This window comes from Corvus moneduloides, chromosome 3 (assembly GCF_009650955.1).
Source record: "Corvus moneduloides isolate bCorMon1 chromosome 3, bCorMon1.pri, whole genome shotgun sequence".
Lineage (NCBI taxonomy): Eukaryota > Metazoa > Chordata > Aves > Passeriformes > Corvidae > Corvus > Corvus moneduloides.
The window spans coordinates 32,128,329-32,151,459 of record NC_045478.1 but is presented as its reverse complement, the minus strand read 5'-3'; the positions used below and the strand labels follow the sequence as shown (position 1 = coordinate 32,151,459).

At 38.2% G+C, this 23,131-nt stretch overlaps 1 protein-coding gene across 3 annotated transcripts in view; it reads right to left on the bottom strand.

Annotated features, from left to right (window-relative positions):
- SMAP1 (small ArfGAP 1) overlaps positions 1 to 23,131 on the bottom strand; it is a 92,459-nt gene that overhangs the window by 1,156 nt on the left and 68,172 nt on the right. For 2 of the 3 annotated variants that reach the window (XM_032104753.1, XM_032104755.1), the window contains 4 exons: positions 21,216 to 21,300; positions 11,766 to 11,893; positions 3,111 to 3,279; positions 2,143 to 2,474 (listed from right to left, as the gene is read on the bottom strand). In XM_032104753.1, coding sequence (XP_031960644.1) covers positions 2,143 to 2,474; positions 3,111 to 3,279; positions 11,766 to 11,893; positions 21,216 to 21,300 — 714 coding nt within the window. The remainder of the gene's footprint in view (positions 1 to 2,142; positions 2,475 to 3,110; positions 3,280 to 11,765; positions 11,894 to 21,215; positions 21,301 to 23,131) is intronic. The other variant, XM_032104754.1, reaches the window with a different exon arrangement.

The following is a 23,131-nucleotide window of genomic DNA, read 5'->3' as shown; positions in this document are numbered from 1 at the left end:
CACACTACCAGCTTTTCTGGAGCCCATCAATCACCAACATACATCAGCTGATGGTCTGCAGCACTTGGTGTATGTGTCACATGAGAACTGATGGCATGTGAAGGAGGTGGCCAATGTGGCTGGTTGGTAAAAGTTTGCTTTCACAGTTTCAAAGCTAACAAACAAAATTGTGGCAACTGTGATAAAGAAACACCAAAGCCAGTAATATAGTCTTGTCTGCACTTGCAGCTCCAAATTTTTTTCCAGCAGCATTTCTTTGGAGACCATAATCTTGACTACACCAGTTTTTATAGAAATTGTCCATTTAGGTGACAATCAACAAAGAATGAGATGGAGTTATAAACTTGAGTATTATCTAAATCTAACCATCTTTGCTAAAGAATCTACTCAAGATACTGGAATTCCTTAAAAAATGAGTAGAACAATCCACTGAAATTAAACTTACATGAATTTAATATCTAGTTAAAGATGGGAAAGAATTCAAAATTCAGCACATTCACTTCAGGGATGGTGCAAAACTATTCGTACTCTTTATGAATACCTAGTCACTGTAATTTTCGGTGCTCAATGTCCAAATGGGTTTGAGACCAAAAGAGCATTTGGAGCAATTAATAATCAGAGCCAATGAAGAGGGATGTTATATAAGTAACATTAGATTCAACTTAAAGGCAGCACTAGGTAAAAGTCAGAGTTAATTTAAACATGAGCGAACAACACCAAGTTGCAAAATGAAACTGAAACACTGGTGAAAAGTTAAAGCAAATTGCAAATTAGTATTTCAGGGTAAAATTAAGTTCTGTGTGCTTTCACACAGAACTGCGTATCTGCAAAAAACAACTCACCACTAAACATGAAAATCTAAACTAAACTGATGAAAACGTGCTTTACCCAGTGATTCATCTCTTCTGGAGTAGAATTCTTACACAGCAGACTATACAAAACATGTTAGTCTGCTAAGTAAAGCAAGCTCTCCCCCTTTCAACTGGAGTCAGAGTTTAGATCAGAGATCTCCTACAGACTGTGGAATGTCATCATACTGCCAACATCTGATGTGCAAGGGGTACAGGAACACGTGAAGAGCTTGTTCTAGAAGCCAACTTTTAACATGTATTTGATAAGAGGAAAGATTTTAATTTCAAATCTGATATGGGTCTTTTTAAAGCTAGCTACCTAGGAAAAGATTGTCACCAGTATATCCACAGATTTTTTTGATCTGACATTTTGAAATTCTCACCCTTAAGAATTACTTTTCAAAGCAGAATGACAGCCTGTATTTTCAAACAGGGGCTGTTTTATCCATGTAGGAAATGCTGTTTACCTTCATAAATGTTCACACCATACGACTGAGCAGAACAGTAAAAATTCATATCACTCAATTTAAGTCAGTCACTAAGATTCTCTTCCTGCATTACTAAGTAAGCAGCATGGAATTATTATATTGTTATCATAACTCAAACAATAGTATGAAAAAAATAGTTGCTATCATCCATGCTGAATTCCAAGGGAATAATTTAGGTCTGTTCCCTCCGCCTCGCCCTGCCCCAAGAAACTCTCAAATACCTGATTTCAAGATGTTTCCTTGGAAAATGTACAAATACAGTACTACATGTACATTAACACTTCTAGAGAACCTTTTAAACATGTTTAAAAAATAAGGTGGAAATGCTATAGATAAATAACAGATACACCTAAGCAAATTATCTACAGGAAAATATGAAGAGCACGAAGCACTTCATGTTCCACCAAATTTATCCTGAAGTCTGTAAATGAACATATTCATTGTTAATGGCTATCCTCAAGCAGTTAAATTCTGCTTTTAATTATAAGGCTGTGTTTACATTTCAGAACTTTGTACCTCTAGCGAAGCTAAGCTTTTTACCTGGCTGGCTCTGACAACATGAGAAGAGCTATGGAAGCAGAGAACTGAGTTTGGTTTACCTTGGCAAAATTATTCTCTGCTTTTGTAGTAGTTACCTTTCATTGAACTATCCACTGATTTGTTAATATATGCCTCTGAGCAGTTCATAATCCAGTAGCCCGTAACTTGGCTACCCTGCACCTTCCTCCTACAGCCACACACTTTGTATCTGAAAAGCATCATCCTTCCTAAAGCACTCTTGTCTGGGAAAGGCCAGTCTTTACCTGAGAGAGGTTCCATTGAGCTTGTTGGTTTTGTTGCAATCCATACTTATTTTGTGGTGGTGTGACCATCTGTCCCACCATTCCACCTTGAGGTCCGACGACAGTTTGAGGAAGTCCCATCACACCAGTTGGTGCAGTACCAGTAAATCCATTGGGCATTCCCACTGGTACCATCACGCCTGTGCTTTGTCCCATGACTGGCACTGATTGTCCCATCAGGTTTCCCATCATCCCAGTTGCTGCTGGCACAGGAACTCCCATGGCTGGAAAGCCTTGAAAGTGAGTTGATGGTTGTGTGGTAAATGGCATAGAAGACGACCCCATGAACATGCCTGTACCAGAGAAGGGAAGATTTCAGCAGAAGTGTCTTGAGATTTTCCTCCCCCATCCCATAAGTCAGAAGTGCATCAAAATAATTTTAAGGATAACTTTGTCCAGTTGTATGTTAGTGCTGCCAATTTAGCTTCTGGTAAAAGCAAAAAATTGCTTTAAAACTCTCAAAGGAAAGGGACTCACCATGAGATTAACTGCCAAGAAGAGTTTGGCATCCCTGTGGTGAACCAGAATCTTTCAATTGCTGTATTGGAGGTCTTTGTTTTCACACAAACACAGCTAAACCAAAGCTCTGACAGTTCTGCAGGGATCCTGGCAGCCTGTTGGCTGCACAGTGGAGACTCAGACCCTCAGTGATGAATTACATGGCAGAAGCAGACTTCACAAATCTTTCAGTAAATTGTACACTTGGTAACTTGAACAGCTATAAATAAATTAAAATCACATACGTGTTTTTCTTTAGCTTCCATATTACATTTCGGTAATTTTTCTCAGTTTTATAAAAGCTGAAAATAAAAATCTTCATTTGAATATAGTAAGCAGGTATCCTACCTTAGCTTTATACTTCTCAGAGATAACTTTTCTAGGTAAAGATTAAAACAGGACTGCACAGAAACCTTCACAATGTTATTTACCCGGAGCATTTTGCTGCTGCATTGCTCCTGTGCCATACAGTGATAAAATGGAGTCTTTGGAGAGTTGTTTCTTCGCTGACTCTTCGGATTTTGTTGTTTGCTCAGTAAATAGATCAAGATCCCCGGCTGCTCCAGACAAGGTGGCAGCTGCTGGTTTAGTGGAAGTGCTCTGGGAAATAAAAGACAAGACAGACTACTGAAAGAAACCAGCAAAAGACGTTATGTTAAATATTTACTGTACAGCCTTGCTCCTCAACCAAATAAAACCTCATTCATTTACAGAAACTAGATTTAAGTGAATGAGAATTTAAAAATATGTGGTATGACTAAAGACAGAAAAAAGCAGTACATGCAATATGGAAAGACCATCAGACCAGATGGAGGTTACAAAACAAAGAAAACTAAATCCTCAACCAGCTTCAGGGCGTACACATACAGATTATTCATTCCTGTTGCTTCTACATTTTTCATCAGTGAGAAGCATAAATCAAGAGCTGGAGTTAGATTATGAAAAATAATTAGGAAATCAATAAGGAGATTAAAATTCACATCTCATTAATCCTCTCATAGGCAGAACAGATTAGAGAAGAGCTAAAACAAAGGACTAAGTGCTTTGAAATGTATCTGGAGAAAACACAAAAGTAAAATTTTGGTTATCTACTTCAAGTAATAAAATTTCTAAAATACATTGTTTATAATTGGCTTAGAGTTCTTTAAGCATGTTTCACTAATTGAGAAAGCATAATTATGTAAAACTTACTGCAGTCTACAACTGAAAAACTAAAATACAGGCAGGCTGTCAGGCTTTGTACTGCTCTTGCAATAGAATGTTTTGTAAACAAATTACATCCAGGTGTCTCTCAATGCTGTTATGTTACTGCTCTCACCCATACAGTTCCATATGGGGGCTTTCTTAGGGAACCAGGCAATACATGGGTTCTTGTTATATTCCTTAGGATACACAACTCATCCTGTTACCAGTGGGATCTTTTAATGCAAATCAACCTTATGCACATTGAAAAAGAGCCAGGACTGCAAATCATCCTTAAACTATGGCTTTATTTTAGTCCAGCTAAATGATCCCCAACTGCTTAGCATATACCTACTGCACCCCACAGCTTGTGTGAGTTTCAACTCTTTCCCACACTGAAGGAAAATCTTCTGTCCATACCACTGTCAATGAATGCAACATGTACCCAGGTCTGTTTGTTAATTATTGAGATCCCATACCCAGGTTTATCAGACAGACAAGAGGAAACCACAAAATACACAGACATGGAACACCCTTTTAATCTTCCTTAAAGCAACTATCTCCAATCCGCTGCTTTTGCTGGTGCGCTGCTGACTAAGCCCTAAAAATTCTACTATGGTCACACCAGATTTGTACAAACACCACAATACAAATGTTCAATATGCAGCTTCAGAAAAGTGTGTGACTTCTGAAGTGCTAAAACCTCTAGCATAAGGCAGTGCCAGAGACTAGGGAAAAAAAAACCCACAGAACAATTCTGTCACCAGCTGTATTTGCCAGAAACCAGCAAGAGAAATGAGTGCAGATTCACAGTTGATGGTGAAAAATCTCCAAAAATGCTGTAGAAAGGGAAGAGAAAAAACCAAAAAACGTGAACTTTCTGGCAACTGAAAAACCTGCACTTATACCACAGCCAATTTGGGCCAAAGTCAGTAGGACTCAGTGGGCAACCAAGAGTGGGCTGACAGCACTACAGACAGAAAGCAAACAGAAAAAGACTTGTGAAACCTCTCTGGCCAGTGTACAGTTAAATTATCAATTTCTTTCTGTACATACTAAAAAAGCTTCTTCCTCTTCCTTCTCACAATAATTTCTGATTGCAAAGCAAATCAATTTTTATTTAAGTGGGCAGTAGGAAGCCCCCTCTATTTGAGACAATTCTTTATCAGTGTGACATAACCAGTCTTTAAAAATACCAGAGTCAGATTTAACAAGACATTCAGGTCAAAGCCCATCCTGAACAGCAGTGCTTGTTTTCCTGTGCATACGCCCAGGAAGGCCTATTACTGAACTGTTCCCTGCTGACATGGATCTCCCGTGGCGCCTGCCTAGGACAGCCCCTGTGCGACAGCCGTGCTCAGCAGGCTGCAGGAAGGAGGACACGGGAGCACTGCAAGTGAGTGAACAGAGGGGCTTCCCCTCTGCTGTCTGCATGGCAGCAAGGAAGGGGCTTGCATTTCTCTAGAAGGGAGAGCTGGAAACATGGAAGACTGATCACATTATGTTTACAACCTAAGATTAAATGTTCATTTAATGTCTCTTCATTCCGTTTGGTTTTGGAAGATCCTTAAAGGAACCAAAGCACCGGACAAACGCTCCCTGAAGTGTTCATCAGCTGAATAAATGGAAGGTAATGCAAAATACATGACAAGAAAACAGCAGGTGGCATCCAAGTTAAAAAATGACCAACACTGACATGATTTTTGAGTATCTAACATTGTCATGCTGCCCAAGATCTCTGTAAAAACACACCTGGCATTCATATAATCATTTTCCTACACACAGTTCTCTCAGACAGTAATTATGCCAAAACTAAATGCACATCAGGTGCTTAAAGATCATACTGCTAAGCAGTTTCATATTAGTGTAACAGAAGTTTTCCTACAAATTGAAAGAGAGGTGGCAACAGAGGGAATGAAAAAGGGAAGTGGGCAGTGGGACACATGGAGTTGAGAGAAGGACTGCAGGAGAGAAAAAGGCACATGTGCACTTTTTCTACTACCTGCATGTTTGTGGCTCTGGCTGGTATCTAGGAAAGCAGGAATGGCCCGTAGAAAAGCCATCCTTACAAATGTTTTCCGTTTGTATGGTGATAAATTATGGCCCCACATAACATTTTTAATTTCTCCCTGCTGACTGGAGGGGCTACCTGCATAGAGAAAATACAGCCTAACACATAATTATTCTTATGTAAGCAAAGTACTAAGTACATTATTAAGGTCTTAAAATCTGTATACAATTCTTACCCTTTTTATCTTTGCACTGTCAATGGACTCGATGTTTATTTCAACTCTTCCTGGGTTTGATTTTGCATATTTTGTTTTTAGACATCTACCCAGTTCCATTAAAAATAATCAACTGTTATTTCCTGGTAATAACTGATGAGGAAATGAGCACTCAACCATATTCAGTTCACAAAGAAAAACACTAAGAAATCTCATGTTTTCTTGCTTTTAGGAATTATCAGCAATATCTGAAAAAGTCAGATTAAGATTTCTCTCACTTTCTCAGATCATATCCAAGAACATAATTAACCTTACAATAAGATTAAAAATTCAACTTTATTTTTTGCTGCATGTCTAGTACTCACAAGCAATACAGTGTTTCCTTTGCCATTATCCTTGTCTAGGCTTGAAAACATTTATCTTCCCTGCAGTACCATTTCTAACTCCTTCTTCAGATTTCCCTTCTCTAGAACTCAAAATACATTTCTGTCCCTCTAGACTCTGTTCATCAGACTTCTTCTGATTCTGGAGTATGATGCCTGCTCTTCCACTGTGCTCCACATAAGGCATTTAAAGCATTAAAGAAAGTATAATCATAGATTCATAAATGGTTTGGGTTGGAAGAGACCTTAAAAATCATCAAGTTCCAACTCCCTGATATGGGCAGGTCACCTTTCACCAGATCAGGTTGCTCAGAGTCGTGTCCAATCTGGTCTTGAACACTGCCAAGGATGGGGGCATCCACAACTTCTCTGGGCAACCTGTTATCAGAGTCTCACCACCCTAACAGTAAAGAACATTTTCCCTTGGTCTGTCACTAGACTCCCTGAAAAAGAGTCCCTCCCTATCTTTCCTGTAGTCGACCTTCAAATACTGAAAGGTCACTTTAAGGTGTCTCCAGAGCCTTCTCCCTTCTCCAAGCTGAACAACTCCAGCTGTCTTGGCCTCTTCACAGGATCAGTGCTCCATCCCTCTGACCATCTTTGTGGCCTCCCTCTGGACCTGTTCCACCAGGTCCATGTCCTTCCTATGTTGGGAGCCCCAGAGCTGGATGCAGCACTGCAGGTGGGGGTCTCATGAGAGTGGAGCAGAGGGGGGAATCATCTCCCTTGACCTGCTGGTCACACTTCTGATGCAGCCCAGGATACTGTTGGGTTACCAGGCTGAAAGTGCACACTGCCAGGTCATATTCAGATTTTCATCCACCAGCACCCTCAAGTCTTTCTCTGCAGGGCTGCTCTCAACCCACTTACTGCCCACCCTGTAGTCATGTTTGGAATTGCTCTAACTCCATTTGAAGGAATGAAACTTTTGCTTTCAGATACCTGAAAATACAGACAGGGGTAAAATAAACATAAGCAGAAACTACAAACATTTCAACTGATCATACTGGAATAGGACTCCAGTAAGTAACTCTCCAGTAAGACCCTGCTTAAATATAACTCATGATAAAGCAAACTTCTGAAACAAACCATTTTTACATAAAATCTGAGGACTTTGACACATTAACATCACCAAAATTCATTAATAAGTTGAAGCTTGTCTGCCAATCTATGGCAACCATGCTAGGTACACACACCTGACCTCAAGGAAAAATGAGTATTTATGAATATCTATTTATCTAAAATATGCCACAAGTTTGTCAGATATGAATCATGAAAAACATACATCATCTCTATGAAAATACACTTCTGTAGACACTGAACTGATTCGCAGATCCCAGTATAGTACAATTCTAATCAGACCCACACAGACACACACACACACAAAATCCAAAAAAATTTAAATTAACTGGATTTTAGTATCCTGCTTGGAGAAAGACTTATATTAAATATTTCACTTAGTTAATACTTCCAAACTTAATACCTCACAGTTCTCTCCTTCTCTTCCTCCCTACAAATTTCAGTGAAGAATGAAGAACACACTTTTGCTGGAAGACATACCATACAAAATTTGAAATTAAAATCTGGCTAAAACAATTTAGGCAATTGTTTTAAGTGAAAATGCTAGACCTTGGCTCAGCTCCTATACAATGTTAAGCAAAAAAATCTATTCTAATACCTATAATTTAGCTATGCCCTCTTTACACGAAAAAACATCATCAAATATATGAAATGTTCTTTCCTTTCTGTGTTCATGAATAATGCATAATTTATAGACTATGCCTTTTATCTAGTTCTACTGTAGGACCTGCTTAAGGTAAGTCTTCTTAAACTCCCCTGGCTTTGCTAATGGACAAAATTCTATAAAAAAAATTCTCTTGTCACATATTGTTCTTTATCAGTCCTTTACAAATTCAACGGTTTGCATTAGCTTCCAGCTATACAGAACATTTGGGAAGAAACATTTTAAACGTCTTTGAAAACTGTGATAAAGACACATATCTGAAAGCAGAGTCCAAGTGCACATGATCATCAATGCTCAAGTCACATTTGAAAAAGGAGAAACAAATGCTTTTGTTTTCACTTGAAAAACATGTCTTGGCTATGACAATGGACATAAATCCTAAGTTTTGCAGACATAGTGTTGTTTCAGTCTCATAATAAAACATTCAAACAGACATTTCTGTGCTACACAGAGCCATAAAACAGAGTGCATTTAGCATTAAATGCTGCCTTTCAGGTTAAACTGGAGAAGAAGAGCAATCCTGTGATAACTCAAGGGTCATACAGATCAGTTGGAAGAGCATCATTAAATTCCCTTCTTTTTCAGAAGAAAAGCTCTCAAATCCCACTGTGGCACCTCAGACACACCTACAATAGTACATAATGGTAAATATCTCAGTGAGAAAGCAAGCCACACTATTCCACACTTGATCTCCTTCTTCTATTTCATTTTTTAAAATTTCAATGCATTCTGTTAATAGATATTTAAACAAATTCAAGTTAAGATCTGGCCATGGGTTTCTGCTTTAAATTTTCCAATTTCAAGCACAGGAACTGAATGTTAGGGTTATTCAACTGCTGATCTGAGTTCATGCCCACTTAACCAATTGCAGCCTCATACAAAATAATTTCACATTATAATCACACCTCCTACTTAAACAGACCAAGTCCTTCAACCCTCTCATAATAAGGCACCCTCTCCAGCCTCCTGTATTCTCCTAACTCTTCTCTGAATCACATACAACTTTTATCCATGTTGCAAGGTGAAAGATCTTACAAAATGCTCATAGCACTGGCAAATGAGAGGCATCCTCAGCTCCTGCCCAGCCTCAGTTCCCAGACTAGACACCAGCATTCTGAAACAGAATGCGTACAAGGTCTTGATAATGCTGAAGCAAAACAGAATGATACTCTTTGCCCCACTTTACCAAGCAACCCATGTAAGCACCATAAGAAACCTGTCTTCTGCTACCTACACATGTTCCTGTCTCTTATTTGTAGAGATTATCTGATTAAATTTTCTTTGGGATTACTGATTAAAAATGGAAGATAACCAAGAATTAATCTTGCAATACACCACAAGGATCATGTGCTTGATAAAAAAATGCTTGCTGAGAGTTCTTTGTTCCTCCTGATTATGGCACTCAGAAGAAAGAAAACTGTCGCTAAAAATCTGGAAGCAAGTGAATATACTCATGCTTTCTAGTATATAAACAAGGTGATACTTACCAGATGTTGAGAATAGCATCATCCTTTCTACCACTTTTTAATCAATGTAGTAAGTACCATACTTAGTCTAGAAACCAGCATAAAGATTAACAACATGTCAAAATATTCCTCTCACAGAAGGTCCAGTGACCAAATCTTTATCATAGAAATGCATTTAAAATATTATATACACACATACAATTCAGTATGCTTTAGCAGTCACTCCATTATTTAACCCATTACTAGTCATCATCATCTAGGGCATCAGCCTTCACTTTGCTTTTTTTCACTCTTAAATATTTAGCCTTCTTTTGGATTTCCTGCATTCTACAGCTAAATCATTCCTTAACCAGCAGGTCACATCACATGTTCATGGAATACAAACAAAAGAAGGTTTTTCTCTTCTTTCTCAGGCTGCTCTTTTCTCCTGGGCACACAGTAACTACATACAGAAGTCATCATTTCCAGCATCAGAAAGGCTAGAAAGGGGAAAAAACAGAATTCAGTGCTACCCATTCTATGCAATACTACCACTGGCACGTTTATTTTGGGGCAAAGTCAAAACTTCACTATTCTAGATTTAAATTTACTCAATCTACACCCAAATGGAATAAATAAAAAACTCAGGGAAGCTAGAAATGGGTTACTGCTTTTCACATCTAGCTCTACAGGGATCAATTTTGACATAAGGGATTAGAATAGCAGACAACAAGCACTCAAATACTGCTGTTCCTGGTACTTTGACCAGACTTCCCCAAGAGACAAGAAAATCTACACCAACACTTTCCTTTGCAATTTTAGCTAACACATCCACATGTAAGTGTAAATATACATCTTATTTCTCGCACTGTTTATGAGTAGCTTAAGGCGTGGTGGGAAGTTTCCTCTATCTGTAGCATTATGTTTAAAATGAAACATGGTTTCAGTCTCTGAAACCCTATCTAGCACTTTGCACAAAGTCAGCCCTCAGCAGCAAGCAGGGGAAAGGAGAGTAAAGGGAGAGAAAAATCTGCTAAGACTATATGCTGAGAAAAATCTGCTGAGTAAGACTCAGAACTTCCTTTCATCATTATCCCTTCTATTGTACACACTATGAAAACTAATGGATGACGAGAAGCAAGTACATATCACATGTCCCAAATAATAAATTCAAGAATACACACAATTATTTCTGGTTCAGCAGAGTTGGACAGAAAGCCCTACACAAAAAAAAGCTTCTAAATGACCATTAAAAGACGCCCCAGATGAAGAAGTCAGCCCACCACTCTTCCAAAACCTCCCTCTCAGAAGCCAGTCTGGGTTAAGGAAGCCTGCACATGTCCATCACAAACACCCTGCTCTTTGAGTCTGACAGCTACTTTAGGACAGCTGCAGCTTCAAGCAGTTTCTTTGCGTGTCCCAAAGCTGCCTTACCAGCCTACAACAGGCATGGTGATGGGTTTGCTTCCAAACTATCATGGCTATCAAGAAGGAGCAGGCCAGGTGCAGGGTTTATGCTACTCTCTCCTGAGGAAAGCAAGACATACAACTTCCAAGATGAGACAAAAGACAGATCAGCCCAGGTAGCAATATTAATTTTTCTTGCTATCCATTTTTGATTTTGAGTATGAAACCTCAGACCCCAGGTTTTTAGCAGGTCTAAGAGAGAAGCATCTGCTGCAGCCTTTCCTAAATATCAGCATCACAAAGCAATAAGAGGTCTTAAAAATGATGACTTGATGCTCAATAGCCTGAGAACATAAAGTTATATTCAGCAATACCTATTAAAAAAAGAACAAGACAAAAGAATATAAATGAAAAGAAAACATTACTACCATCACCAGGGTAAGACAGAATCCAATTTAGCTGGATAACCAGAAGGAAAGACCACACCATCTACACTTCTATGTCCAAGCAGTGCAGAAGCTTGAAGAGGTGAGAAAAATACCGGTGTTACAGCTTAAGCATCTCCAGCCATGAGATGCTTAAGATGTGTTGAGAAGTGTGCATTCCTTCCGTGTGGATGAACAATCCCCTGAAGGAAAACACACATGTGCATGCACATATTTACACATACATATAGCTAAATACACTTATTAAATTTTACCTGAGCAGGAGGTACTGCAGCTGCTGGTAAAGGATTAGAGATCATTGGGCCAAAGATATCCAGGTCATCATTCAGTGCTGTGACAGCAGCAGTGCCTCCATTTGTAACAGATGCTTCAGCTGGACCATCTAAAAAAGCAACAGAATCACTTTTAAAGTGAAAATTATTAATATCTTAACATCATGAGAATAATTAAAGCTGTCTGCTCCCTCCCACCCTGCCCTGATCAAAGATGTACTCAATTTCTCAGATATTTTTCAGAATGCGATATTTTTCAGATTTTTTAAAGACCTCTTTCCCAAAGAAGATGGCACATTAATGTCCTTCAGGAAAAAAACAAACAAAAACCAAACAACAACAAACCAAAATACTTCAAACTTCCCTAAGGACAAGCACACCAACTTAGCAGTACACACTACTCATTTTTCAGGAGTCTTTGCACACCAACATTTTTAGTAGGAATTAAATAGATATCTTACTGAGAAGGTCCAAATTTGGTAGCCATGTATCAGACAAAATACACTCATCTGTGCTCTTGAATTAAAATTTGCAATTTAGAATCCATGAAGTTATTCTTGATATGATAATTTACTCAAGAGTACATAAATAAATTTTGCATTAGGGAAAAAGTCCATTCTTCCCCCTTTTTCAAAAGTACTTTGCACAGACTTCATTCTATAGCTCCATATGAACACACCTGCCAGGCACACTGAGCTAATTATCCGTAAGAACCTACAGCTCTTGCTCTGAGCAGAATTAACTTCCACAGCCTTGGTGTCTGTAAGCCACTTTAACACATGAACACATTTACTGATGTAGGTGAAAGTAGATGCATGCAGGACAAAAGAAGGACTGGAGAATTACGGTTTAAAGAGAAATTGCAAGAAAGTACTTCCAAAGATACAGGGACAAAAATATCACAAAAGTGTTTTTAAGGAACAGAGCAACCATTTCTCTTTTGATTTTAAGCTGCTCAAGAACAAGTGGTAAGAATTGGCCAATAAATTTATACCTAAGCACATCACAAATGGGCTGCCATTACATAGAGCTTGACAAATACAAAGGTGACTCTAGATTCTGCTGAACTTTATAATGAGTATATAGTCCCAATAACAAGCTTAAAAATGCTTTTATAGGCAACAGGAGAAGTTACATCTAAAATTATCTGATCTCAGAAGTCAGACTTCTCTGGTAGAACAAACTAGCTGAATTAAGTCAAAACCTTCTCTGCAAAAGAAACACTGCCATGACTAGCACAGCTGTTTATACATCACAGGAGGCTCAGTATTCCAAAAACCCTAGATTACAGTACACTGGAAAAACTGCTACTAACATCATAAGACTGCATTCTGAAACAATCCATTCAGAAGAACATTACCCAGAGATGCTGTGCTGGTTTTGGCTGGGGTAGAGTTAATTTTCCTCTCAGTAGCCAGTATGGGGCTCTGTTTTGGATTTGTGCTGGAAACAGAGTTGATAGCACAGGGATGTTTTCATTATTGCCAAGCAGTGTTTGCACAGTGTCAAGGCCTTTTCTGCTCCCTACCCCACCCCACCAGCGAGGAGGCTGGGGGTGCACAAAGAGTTAGAAGGGACACAGCCAGGACAGGTGATCCCAAAGGGATACCCAAAGGGATATTCCATACCCTACACATGGTGCCATGCTCAGTATATAAAGCAGTGGGAAGAAGGAGGAGGAGGAGGACTTTTAGAGTGATGGCATTTGTCTTCGCAAGTCACTGTTACCCATGATGGAGCCCTGATTTGCTGGGGATGGCTGAACACCTGCCTGCCCATGGGAACTGGTGAATGAATTCCTGGTTTTTCTTTGCTTACATGCACAACTTTTGCTTTACCTGTTAAACTATTTTTATCTCAACCCATGAGTTTTCTCACTTCTACCCTCCTGATTCTCTTCCCCATTCCATGGGGGGAGCGAGCAAGTGGCTGTATGGGGCTTAGTTGCCAGCTGGGGTCAAACCATGACAGATGCCTTTTCATTTCTGTCTGCCTTCCATGAAGGCGAAGAGGCCATGGGAATGAGTTGACGCTACTAGATCTTCTATCCTGAGTAAAAAGTGAGTGGCCTGAGGAATGTAAAGTAGCCACCTCAGTCAGTTGTACTACTCTTTTGTGATTTGACTTTGCTGGGGGACTGCTGTTACAATGATTCTGAAAAGCAAAGTTACAAACTCAGCCATGATTATGACAAAGTTACTTACACCTTAATGCAAAGGTCTCCTCCTTCCCTTATTTCTGATGAATGGAAGCCAGTGGACAGCAAAATGACCATACATATGATCTGCTGCTCCATTCCATCCACATTAGTGCTTTGAGATGTGTGTAAATAAATATACTGGCCATTTAAGCACAAGCTTTTTTTTGAGGTCATTCTGCAGACTGGCAGTTCCAAAAACATCTCCCCAAAGGCTCACTGCTTCAGATAAATTTAGGAGTGAACTGTGCATAATTTTCAAGCAAAAGTACCATCAGGAATTAATAATTTAATGTTCTCATTTTCTCAGTCAGGCACATGTATTAAAAAAATATCTCTCTTGTCATATTCCAAAGTAGTTTAGTATCCCTGAATATAAAGGTGTTTAACACAAAAGACTGAAAATTTAAATGCAATCATTTAAAACAAGCATTTCACATATTTAGAACATTCATGACAGAACACATTTGCAAAAATATAGTATTTTTCAAGTATTTAATATGCTGCTTATAAACTAATATTACAAAACCCCAGATTTTTGCTAGATTGGTTCTGTAAGAATGTTATTTGGTAATGCATATGCCTTTCATCTCTAACTGAATAAAAACCTCCCTGTCTCCACTGGTGCAGAAACCAGACATTCTGAATTACTGTTTACAACACTGTTTTAAGCCTGTATGAATAGTATTAATAGATGATCCTGTTTTACTGATTCCTCAAAATGTAATAGTTGGAATATTTACATCTATTAGAAAGAGACTCCAAAAACCTTCCCCCCTCCCTACTGAAAGAACTAAGTTTCAGAATATAGAAAAAACCTAACAGTGTTTTCACTCCAGTTTATTACTTGTAGCAATATTAGTGTCCCCATTTAAATATATTTGCATGCAGGCATGCATAGACCTGTTTTTCAACATAGTAATTCACAGTTTTTATATAGAGATTATGGACATTTTCAACTTCAACACACAAGGTCATGGATTAGGATCTATGTCCTCCTTTCCCTCCTTATTTTAAAATAATTCTGTAATATAAGAAAGATACTTCAGCAGAGTTCTAATTCATTCTAAGTATACCACTATTCATTCAACTTGCGCCACCTACTATTAAAACCTGTTTAGAAGAGGTGGTGCGTATATGACAGAAGGCAACACAGCTGTAGCCTTTCCAGGGAACAGGTAAAAATCAGAATAAGTTACTTGGGCCTGTCTGAATATTTTGAGACATTTATAGCTTCAACCATGACAGGATTACTTTGAAGCAACTAGCTTTTGATAAACAGTACTTCCATCACTTTTCTGGAGAATCCATCCATAGCTAGGAATGAAATGTTGGCTGTAGCAGAAGCCACCACAATGAGAGCAGATGCAAGGCAGGGCTTCCATGCTCAGTCAGAGAAGGGAACGTGAAGAGTCAACAGACACTGTTCTTCACCCTTCCTCCTAGGTGTGGTTCCAAAACATCTTTTCTTGCAATTTATGACAATATTACAGATAATATCTGACTGCTGTCTGCCCCCTGTAACAGCAGATGATGCTTCTGATTTCAGATTAGGAAGTCATGTTTCAGTTTGATAGAAAACCAAAAACTATTTACCAGGATGTATTGAATAATATAGTGAAGGGTTTAATAATATAGTGAAGTTTACCTTTACAGTTCTTTTTCTGTATATATTTTATTAACCCCTGACATGCCAATTTCCAATTCAGTGCTGTCTTCTGTTATTCACAGAAATCATAGCTTTCATATACATCATCACTCCTTGGTATATTTATCTGCACCGACAGTGAGAATGACCAGCAGAAGGGCTTCGAACAGACAGCAGGAAAGGAAACAGCAGATCTGATCTTAAACTTTGCCTTTCTGAAACTCATTTTTATGGACCAAACTATTCACAAGAACTTTGTTACTAAGCAGCCATGTATATTTATAAAAAGAATCACTTATGACAGCCATACCAAGACTTGCAATAGAGAGAATTGCCTATGCATATAAATAATGCATTTGATTATTTTTTACACCAAATTACTAGAAAGGCAGAACTGAGAGAAATAGGTCAATAGTTGCAACAAAAATCCGGGATAAAGATGCAAACAGGGTCTGTCTAGCCAAAATTATTGCAGAATTATTTAATGTATTAGTAAAATTTTATTTACTGCTAAAAGCTTTGCAGAAGTGAAAAAGCATTCATAGGGAGGCAATTTCTATATAATACTCCTGAAAATAAAATGTGGAAAGCCAGAAAGCTAGTAATGCTGTATGCCTCAAGTGGTTGTAAATGTTTTCATTTTGGGTAGATATATTGCTTACCTAAGCATAATCTGAACATTGCAGCAATAATATAAATGTTAATGTATTTACAAGCTCAAGAACTGGGGCCATGCAAGCCTCACGAGGTTCAACAAGGCCAAGTGAAAGGTCCTGCACTGGGTCAGAGCAATCCCTGCTATCAATACAGGCTGGAGGACAAATGGATTGAGAACAACCCCGCAGAGAAGGACCTATGGATCCTGGAGGATGAATATCTGGACATGAGCGAGCAATGCACACTTGCAGCCCAGAAACTGAACTTTATTCTGGGCTGCATCCAAAGCAGCGTGGCAAGCAGCTAGATGGAAGGGATTCTACTCCTCTACTCCACTCTGGTGAAACCCCACCTGGAGTACTGCATTCAGCTCAGGAGTCCCCAGCACGGGAAAGACATGGACATGTTGGAGCAGATCCAGAGAATGGCCAGGAAGCTGATCAGAGGGATTTCTCCTATAAGGAAAGGCTGAGATAGTTGGGGTTGTTCAGCCTGGAGAAGGGAAGGCTCCAGGGAGACCTTATTGTGGCCTTCCCAGTACCTAAAGACCTATAGGAAAGATTGGGACAGACTGTTTTATTAGGACCTGTAGTGATACAACAAGGGGTAATGGTTCTAAACTAAAAACAGAATAGATTCAGACTAAATATAAGAAAGAAATTTTTCACAATGAGAGTTGTGAAAGGTTGCCTGGAGAGGTGATAGCTGCCCCTTGCAAACATTCAAGGCCAGGTTGGATGGGGCTTTGAGCAAACCGATCTAGTTGAAGATGTCCCTACTTAGGGCAAGGGGGTTGGACTAGATGACCTTTAAAGATCCCTTCCAACCCAAACTATTCCATGATTCTAGGAGTCTATGATCTGTATTTGCATATGTGATATTTCTGTACTTCTGAATGTATCTTTACTATTTCTTAAATGTAACTTTCCAACTTAGGACCAATCATGCTGCTTTGGTACTTACCCAACAGTACCGACAAAAGTACACTTCTCAGTTATGCAACATTCAGCTACACTTCATATCACAATTAACCTCTCAAAACTTCACTGAATTCTTTCAGAGAATATTGCCCATGCAGAAGCAGATAAACAGCTTTTAGCATATCATACTTTACCTCCAACCATGCCAGATGAATGCCCCACACATCAAATTCTGTAAATAACAACATAATAGATCTCTTTTCTTTAGTCATTCATTGTAACTACAGTGGTTAATCCAGAATACCCAATTGTTTATTTTATGAAGGGCACCTCTAAACATGGCAAATTATGCAGAATATGTAAAATGCACTTTTCCTCTTTCTGGTAGCTCTGTAAGGTAATATCATTTAGAAATACTATTTTTTCCTCCTTTATTTCTCTGTATGTTGAAGTAATTTCTAAGTGGCCTACCTTGGCTAACACAATGATCCCAAACTGCCTGTGTAACATTCCAATATTCCATATTGGTACATAGCTTTTACACCATTTTTTACAAAATATTAAGAAATCATTTACATCAACCTGGCATAAGTGGAGACATCTACCTTGTAAGAAAAAAAAAACCAAAAAGGAGGACAGAGCACAAGGTTAATACCAGAGAGATGAAAATACATCACCGCCAATCACTTAAGTGCTGAAGAACTGTGGTTTACACACTGTGACTTTCAAACTAAACAATGTTTCCTATAACTACCCTATTAAAAATTCATTTTATAAAATCCTGTATTATTGATTTTAGTGTCAATTTTAGGTCTCCAGATTTTCAACAGGACATTCTTCCAGCATGGGTAAGATCCAAATAATTGTAGAGATGACTAAAAAAGCAGCTTCAGGCTTGGCCTACAGAAAAAGGCTATTATTTCCCACTGCCTGGGAGTAGAGGGAAGGAATTTGGGGCTCCACAGCAAGAACACTAGCACTACTGCTTGTAGAGATCATAACAATATTTTGCTTGTACCTGTCCATTTCCCCACCTTTCTGTGCATGGAGTTCTGAATCAAAATCTATTCTGAATCAAAAAGCCAAAACCCATGAATGTTGTTGCATCATCAAAAAGTGAGTGTCTAAACAGCATCTCAGTAACAACCCCTTGATCAGGAAATCAAGGGAACCACATGCATCTGTTTAGAAGGGCTCAGAACAAACACAAATGTGATAGTATGGTCACAGAGGATATTATGCCTCTTCTCCTATTACCAGATTTAAAGGTACAATTTGCCAAGGCACATCATCTTGAAAATTTTGCAATTTGTAAAGAAAAGTGAAAGAGAGTTTATCTTTAGAAAATTGCCTAGCTCCAATTTACATTGGGTAAGTCCTATCTAAGGAAGTTTACCTTCTGATGAGGTCGCTACTACAAAACTGACTGAGACAAAAAGAACAGTGACCCAGAGATTAATACCATACCCAAAGCTAGCACTGGGGGTTACTCAAGAAAATACTTTGCAAAGAAACTGGGCTGTTCTGAAAGCCAAAATTATTCTAGCATGAATTCTGATCCATTAAAATTACTTAACCTGCTATCACAAGTGATTTTGAGCTGCCCTAATAAAGCTAGTACTATTCTTCATTTGAAGATATGAAGTCCTAAGAGAATGAATCCTCATTAGAAACATGTCCACACAAGAACAAGCTAAGCAATCATATCCATTTTAATATTATTTGATGTGACATATCAATCATTTTCATCAGCAGTGCATTGCTGCAGCAAAAAAGGTGAGTGGGATTCTGGGCTGTATCCACAGTGGTGTTACTTGCTGAGGCAAAGATGTGATCATCCCATCAACTCGGTGCTTCCCAGGCTTCACCTGGAGTCTGTGTCCATTTCTGGTCCCCCAGTTCAAGACAGACACAGAATGGAGAGGGTCCAAAGGAGAGGCATGAAGATGGCCAAAGGGCTGGAAGACCTGCTCTATGAGGAAAGATTTAAGGAGGTTGGTCTTTACTCCCTGGAGAAGGGAAGGCTCAGGAACACTTTCATCCCAGTATGCCAGTACTTAAAGGGCAGCTACAAAGAGGACAGAGCCTCTCTCTTCACAACACATGGAGCCACACAGGGCAGACAGGGGGCAACAGGTACAAGTTTGTCAATGTAAGAAAGACATTTTTTACTGTGAGATCAGTTACTTGAACAGCTCCACAGATGTGATGGAGTCCCCATCACTGGAGGTTTGCAGGCTGTGCCCAGACAGGATGCTAGATAATCTCTACGCTCCCCTTCCCATGGAATCCTCGGGCCAGATGGTCATTTGAGGCCCTTTCCAACCTGGACTATTCTATGGTTCTGTGATATATTGGGTTGGTGTGATCTCTCTTTTAATACTATCTGAAGTCTTCTATTGCTGGTGTTAATTAAAAGACAACTCTCCAAATGAAATATGCAGGTCTGCTCTCATTAACACATATCTCATTTGCAGCTCAGTGGAGTCCAAGTGCTACTGGCTTATTACATCGCTTTTCAATTTGTTACTTAAAAGATCTTAAAGTGTTCCCGCCTCTAAAATTATGGGGTTTTAACATACATATTATAAACTTTGCCCTTTTTATGTCTCACTGAAGAAGCAGAGCTGTTGAACACCAATTATAATACTATTTTCATTGCACACCACATCTCAAGTTAGCCAATGTAATCCAAGTTCGTTATTGTATCATAAAACAGTGTTACCAAGATACTTTTCAAATCATGACCAAAAGAATACGGAAGCCCAGCAATCTCAAAACCACATATTGATTAAATTTTAGTTTTTAATTACGTTGGTCTGCTTAAGGAAAATCAGCTTTCCATCAAGTCTGAATTACTTTTTTTTAAAATAGGCTCATTCAACATTCTTTCTACAGTGTTAATTAAGATTTGCATGCTTATAGTAGCAGATTACTTGGAATGAGATATGGACAACATACACATAACCCATGCAAAAATGGTACTTTACAGTTAACTCTACATCAGAGGGAAAATAACACATATTTTGGATGAGAGCATAAATTTTAAAACAGAGAAGACATTTACTGTTTTGTCACATTAATCATGCCTAGAAACAAAAAATTTAAAAAAACCCAAAACATTTTTCTACAAAATGAAGTTTTTAGAATTACATTTAAAAGACTTATTAGCCTCCTCCAATATGTAGAAATTATGTAGAAAATTAAGAATAACCATTACATTGATACAAAGTGACTACTCTTAATATCCACTCACAACTTGTGGAAAATTTTCCTAACACTGAATATCAAAAGGAAAGAAAAATAGTTACAGTAATATTTTATTCTTCCATTTCCATTTTAAGATTCTATCAAATGGAAAAAACACATTTAGAGCAACACTAGACAAATGAAAGACATATTTTATGAATATGGCCTATACACAACAGTATAGGCAGACAGTGTAAACTAAATTACTTTACTAGAAACTAGTTTGTTTACAGGACAGTCCATAGTTACCTGCCAGTCAGAAAACAAAAAGGTATATTAGAAAAAAATGAGTGATGGTTGCAGTCAGTACAGAACACTGAAATGCCCAATATATTAAGTTTTACAAGGTATTAGTCAGCTACAGTCTGGCAGTTTACCATTCTTTTAACTAATATAGGAATTGTATGATATAATGTATTTTACAGATACATAATTCAGATCACCTCAGCATTTTCATTAAAAAGTAGACTTGTACCATAAACGATGAAATACTACAATCCATGAGGCCTTTGAAGATCACTTTGATAACTTCCCCTTCCCACAGGAGCTCATTACTCTCCCTAGCAAAACATAAGTACAGATATACCCACATGTCCATGGCATTTTCCTTTATAGTTTCAAATTCATGCATACAATCTTATCTATCTATCATATTCAAATTCATCTATCAGTAAGCACAGAGAAAATAAAAATATATCTATTAAAATACAAAATTATATATCTATGTTTGATTTAAAACCAAGTAATTATGTACTGCTTACCAAGTCCTAAAAGGTCAATAGTGGGTTCTGATGACTTTTTTGGACTTGCTTTAGCTTCTGATTGCTGATCCTCTTTCTTCTGTGGCTTGTAAGGGATAAAAAATAAACACAAATAACATGTCTGAAAAGATTTAGTGCTTAAAAAATTCTCATTGAAGACAGTGCTTCAGTATCAGAAGTAAAAGCCCTTTTCCATATTCGTTTATCATAATGAATTTGATTTGTAATGAAGTACGTGGCAGTTGTGGTCAAAAGGGACACGGCACATGACTGTAAAAAATTATCATTGTATTTCCACTGGTATGTAGTAAATTTTTCAATAAATCTAAGTTCAAGGATAGCTTAAAAATAAGCTGAAGTCTTAAATGGAACGCTGGGTATTGAGCAGAAGGCAAAAAGCTGTCTATAATTTATCAACTCATTTTGGCAACCAAACGACACAGTTGTGCAATATTAAAGAGAAAAAAATGATGTTTTTAAAAGCTTAACTTTAAAAATTAGAAGTGTACTAATGACATTAATTCGCCTTTCTGCAAAGAACATGCAGAATTTACAGATGTTGAGCACTGATGCACACAACCTGAGTTCATGATCTTTTTCTTTATAAACCTGAAGGCTAACAACAGCATTCTTCTCCTTCTGCAAAGAGAACTCCATGTCTTTTCTTGCCTAGAGACGTCAAAATGTATGATGGTATTGATGTGAGATTTGATTATGAAAATTACTTCATAAATCTGTTTATAGCTCTTCTCATACCAATATCAGGCTGATCTCCTGAATCCATCAAAACATCGATTTCTAAAATGAACACCAACTGGTTTATAGTAGTGACATGACAAATGCATTTCTTCATATGCACTTAATGTGCCTTTGCTCCGTATTTATCACAAAACCCCGAAGCGGACTGGTTGATCAATGAGTACAGCCTTCAACTAGAAGAGGTTACCCAACAACAGTGGCAGGATACTGTCAGGCTGGACAACGGGCTGACACCAAAAGAACCTGCTTCACTCACACCTTTATCACATACATAACATGGCTTTGACAGGGTCATTGAGGCTCCTGAGGTTGCTGAAGTCATTAAATCTTAGTATTTAGCATTAGGAGAACTTTAAAGTTTAACACAATTGTATAAAGATCTCCTGTTCAAGGTAATCCTACACTTTCTTCCTCTCCTGCAAAAGGGGGATAAAGAGCAATGAGCTTGGTGTTTGGAAAGAGCAGTGAAGAAACTCAAGAGTATTAAAAGCAGCCCAAGCGAACAGAAGCCTGTTACACTACAGACACTCCTCTTGCACGAGCAAGTCCCGACTGTAAACCTTCAGCAAAGAGCTCCAATGAACCAAACTCCATTTCTGCAGCTACCACAAACAGATATCCTCATAGGTAATCTGACCCTTGCTAGTCTCTCAGAGAAATACTTGCTCCCTCTTTCCAAAAGTCCTTAGGTTGATGTTACATATCTTGCTCAAGATCCAGCTGTTTGGGAAATAGCCTGATGAAAAAACAGTCCATGAATTCCCTGATTCTCTACTGTATTATAACTTTCATCATTGCATTTATGATCTGGAGCATAGCACACTCATTCCAAACACTCAGAAAAAGTACTGCTTTTGAAAGTAAACCATGACAGCATATCAAGATTTTTTAAAAAGTGACAATTCAAAATGAAGTTTTCTATAACTGACCATATCTCAGTAAATATGCCATAAACCAACAAAATTATTACTATAAGCACTAATCAGAATTAACAGTGAGTACTTCAGAACAGAATGTGCCATAAAACCTTGCACATTTGAGTCTTCTCCACTTCTGTAAGAAACACTATGGGTCACAGAAGCTGTAAAAAGAAGCATTTCTGACATGCTCCTTTATTTCATGAAACTGGCTTTCCCCCCTTTTGCTTAAACAGCTTA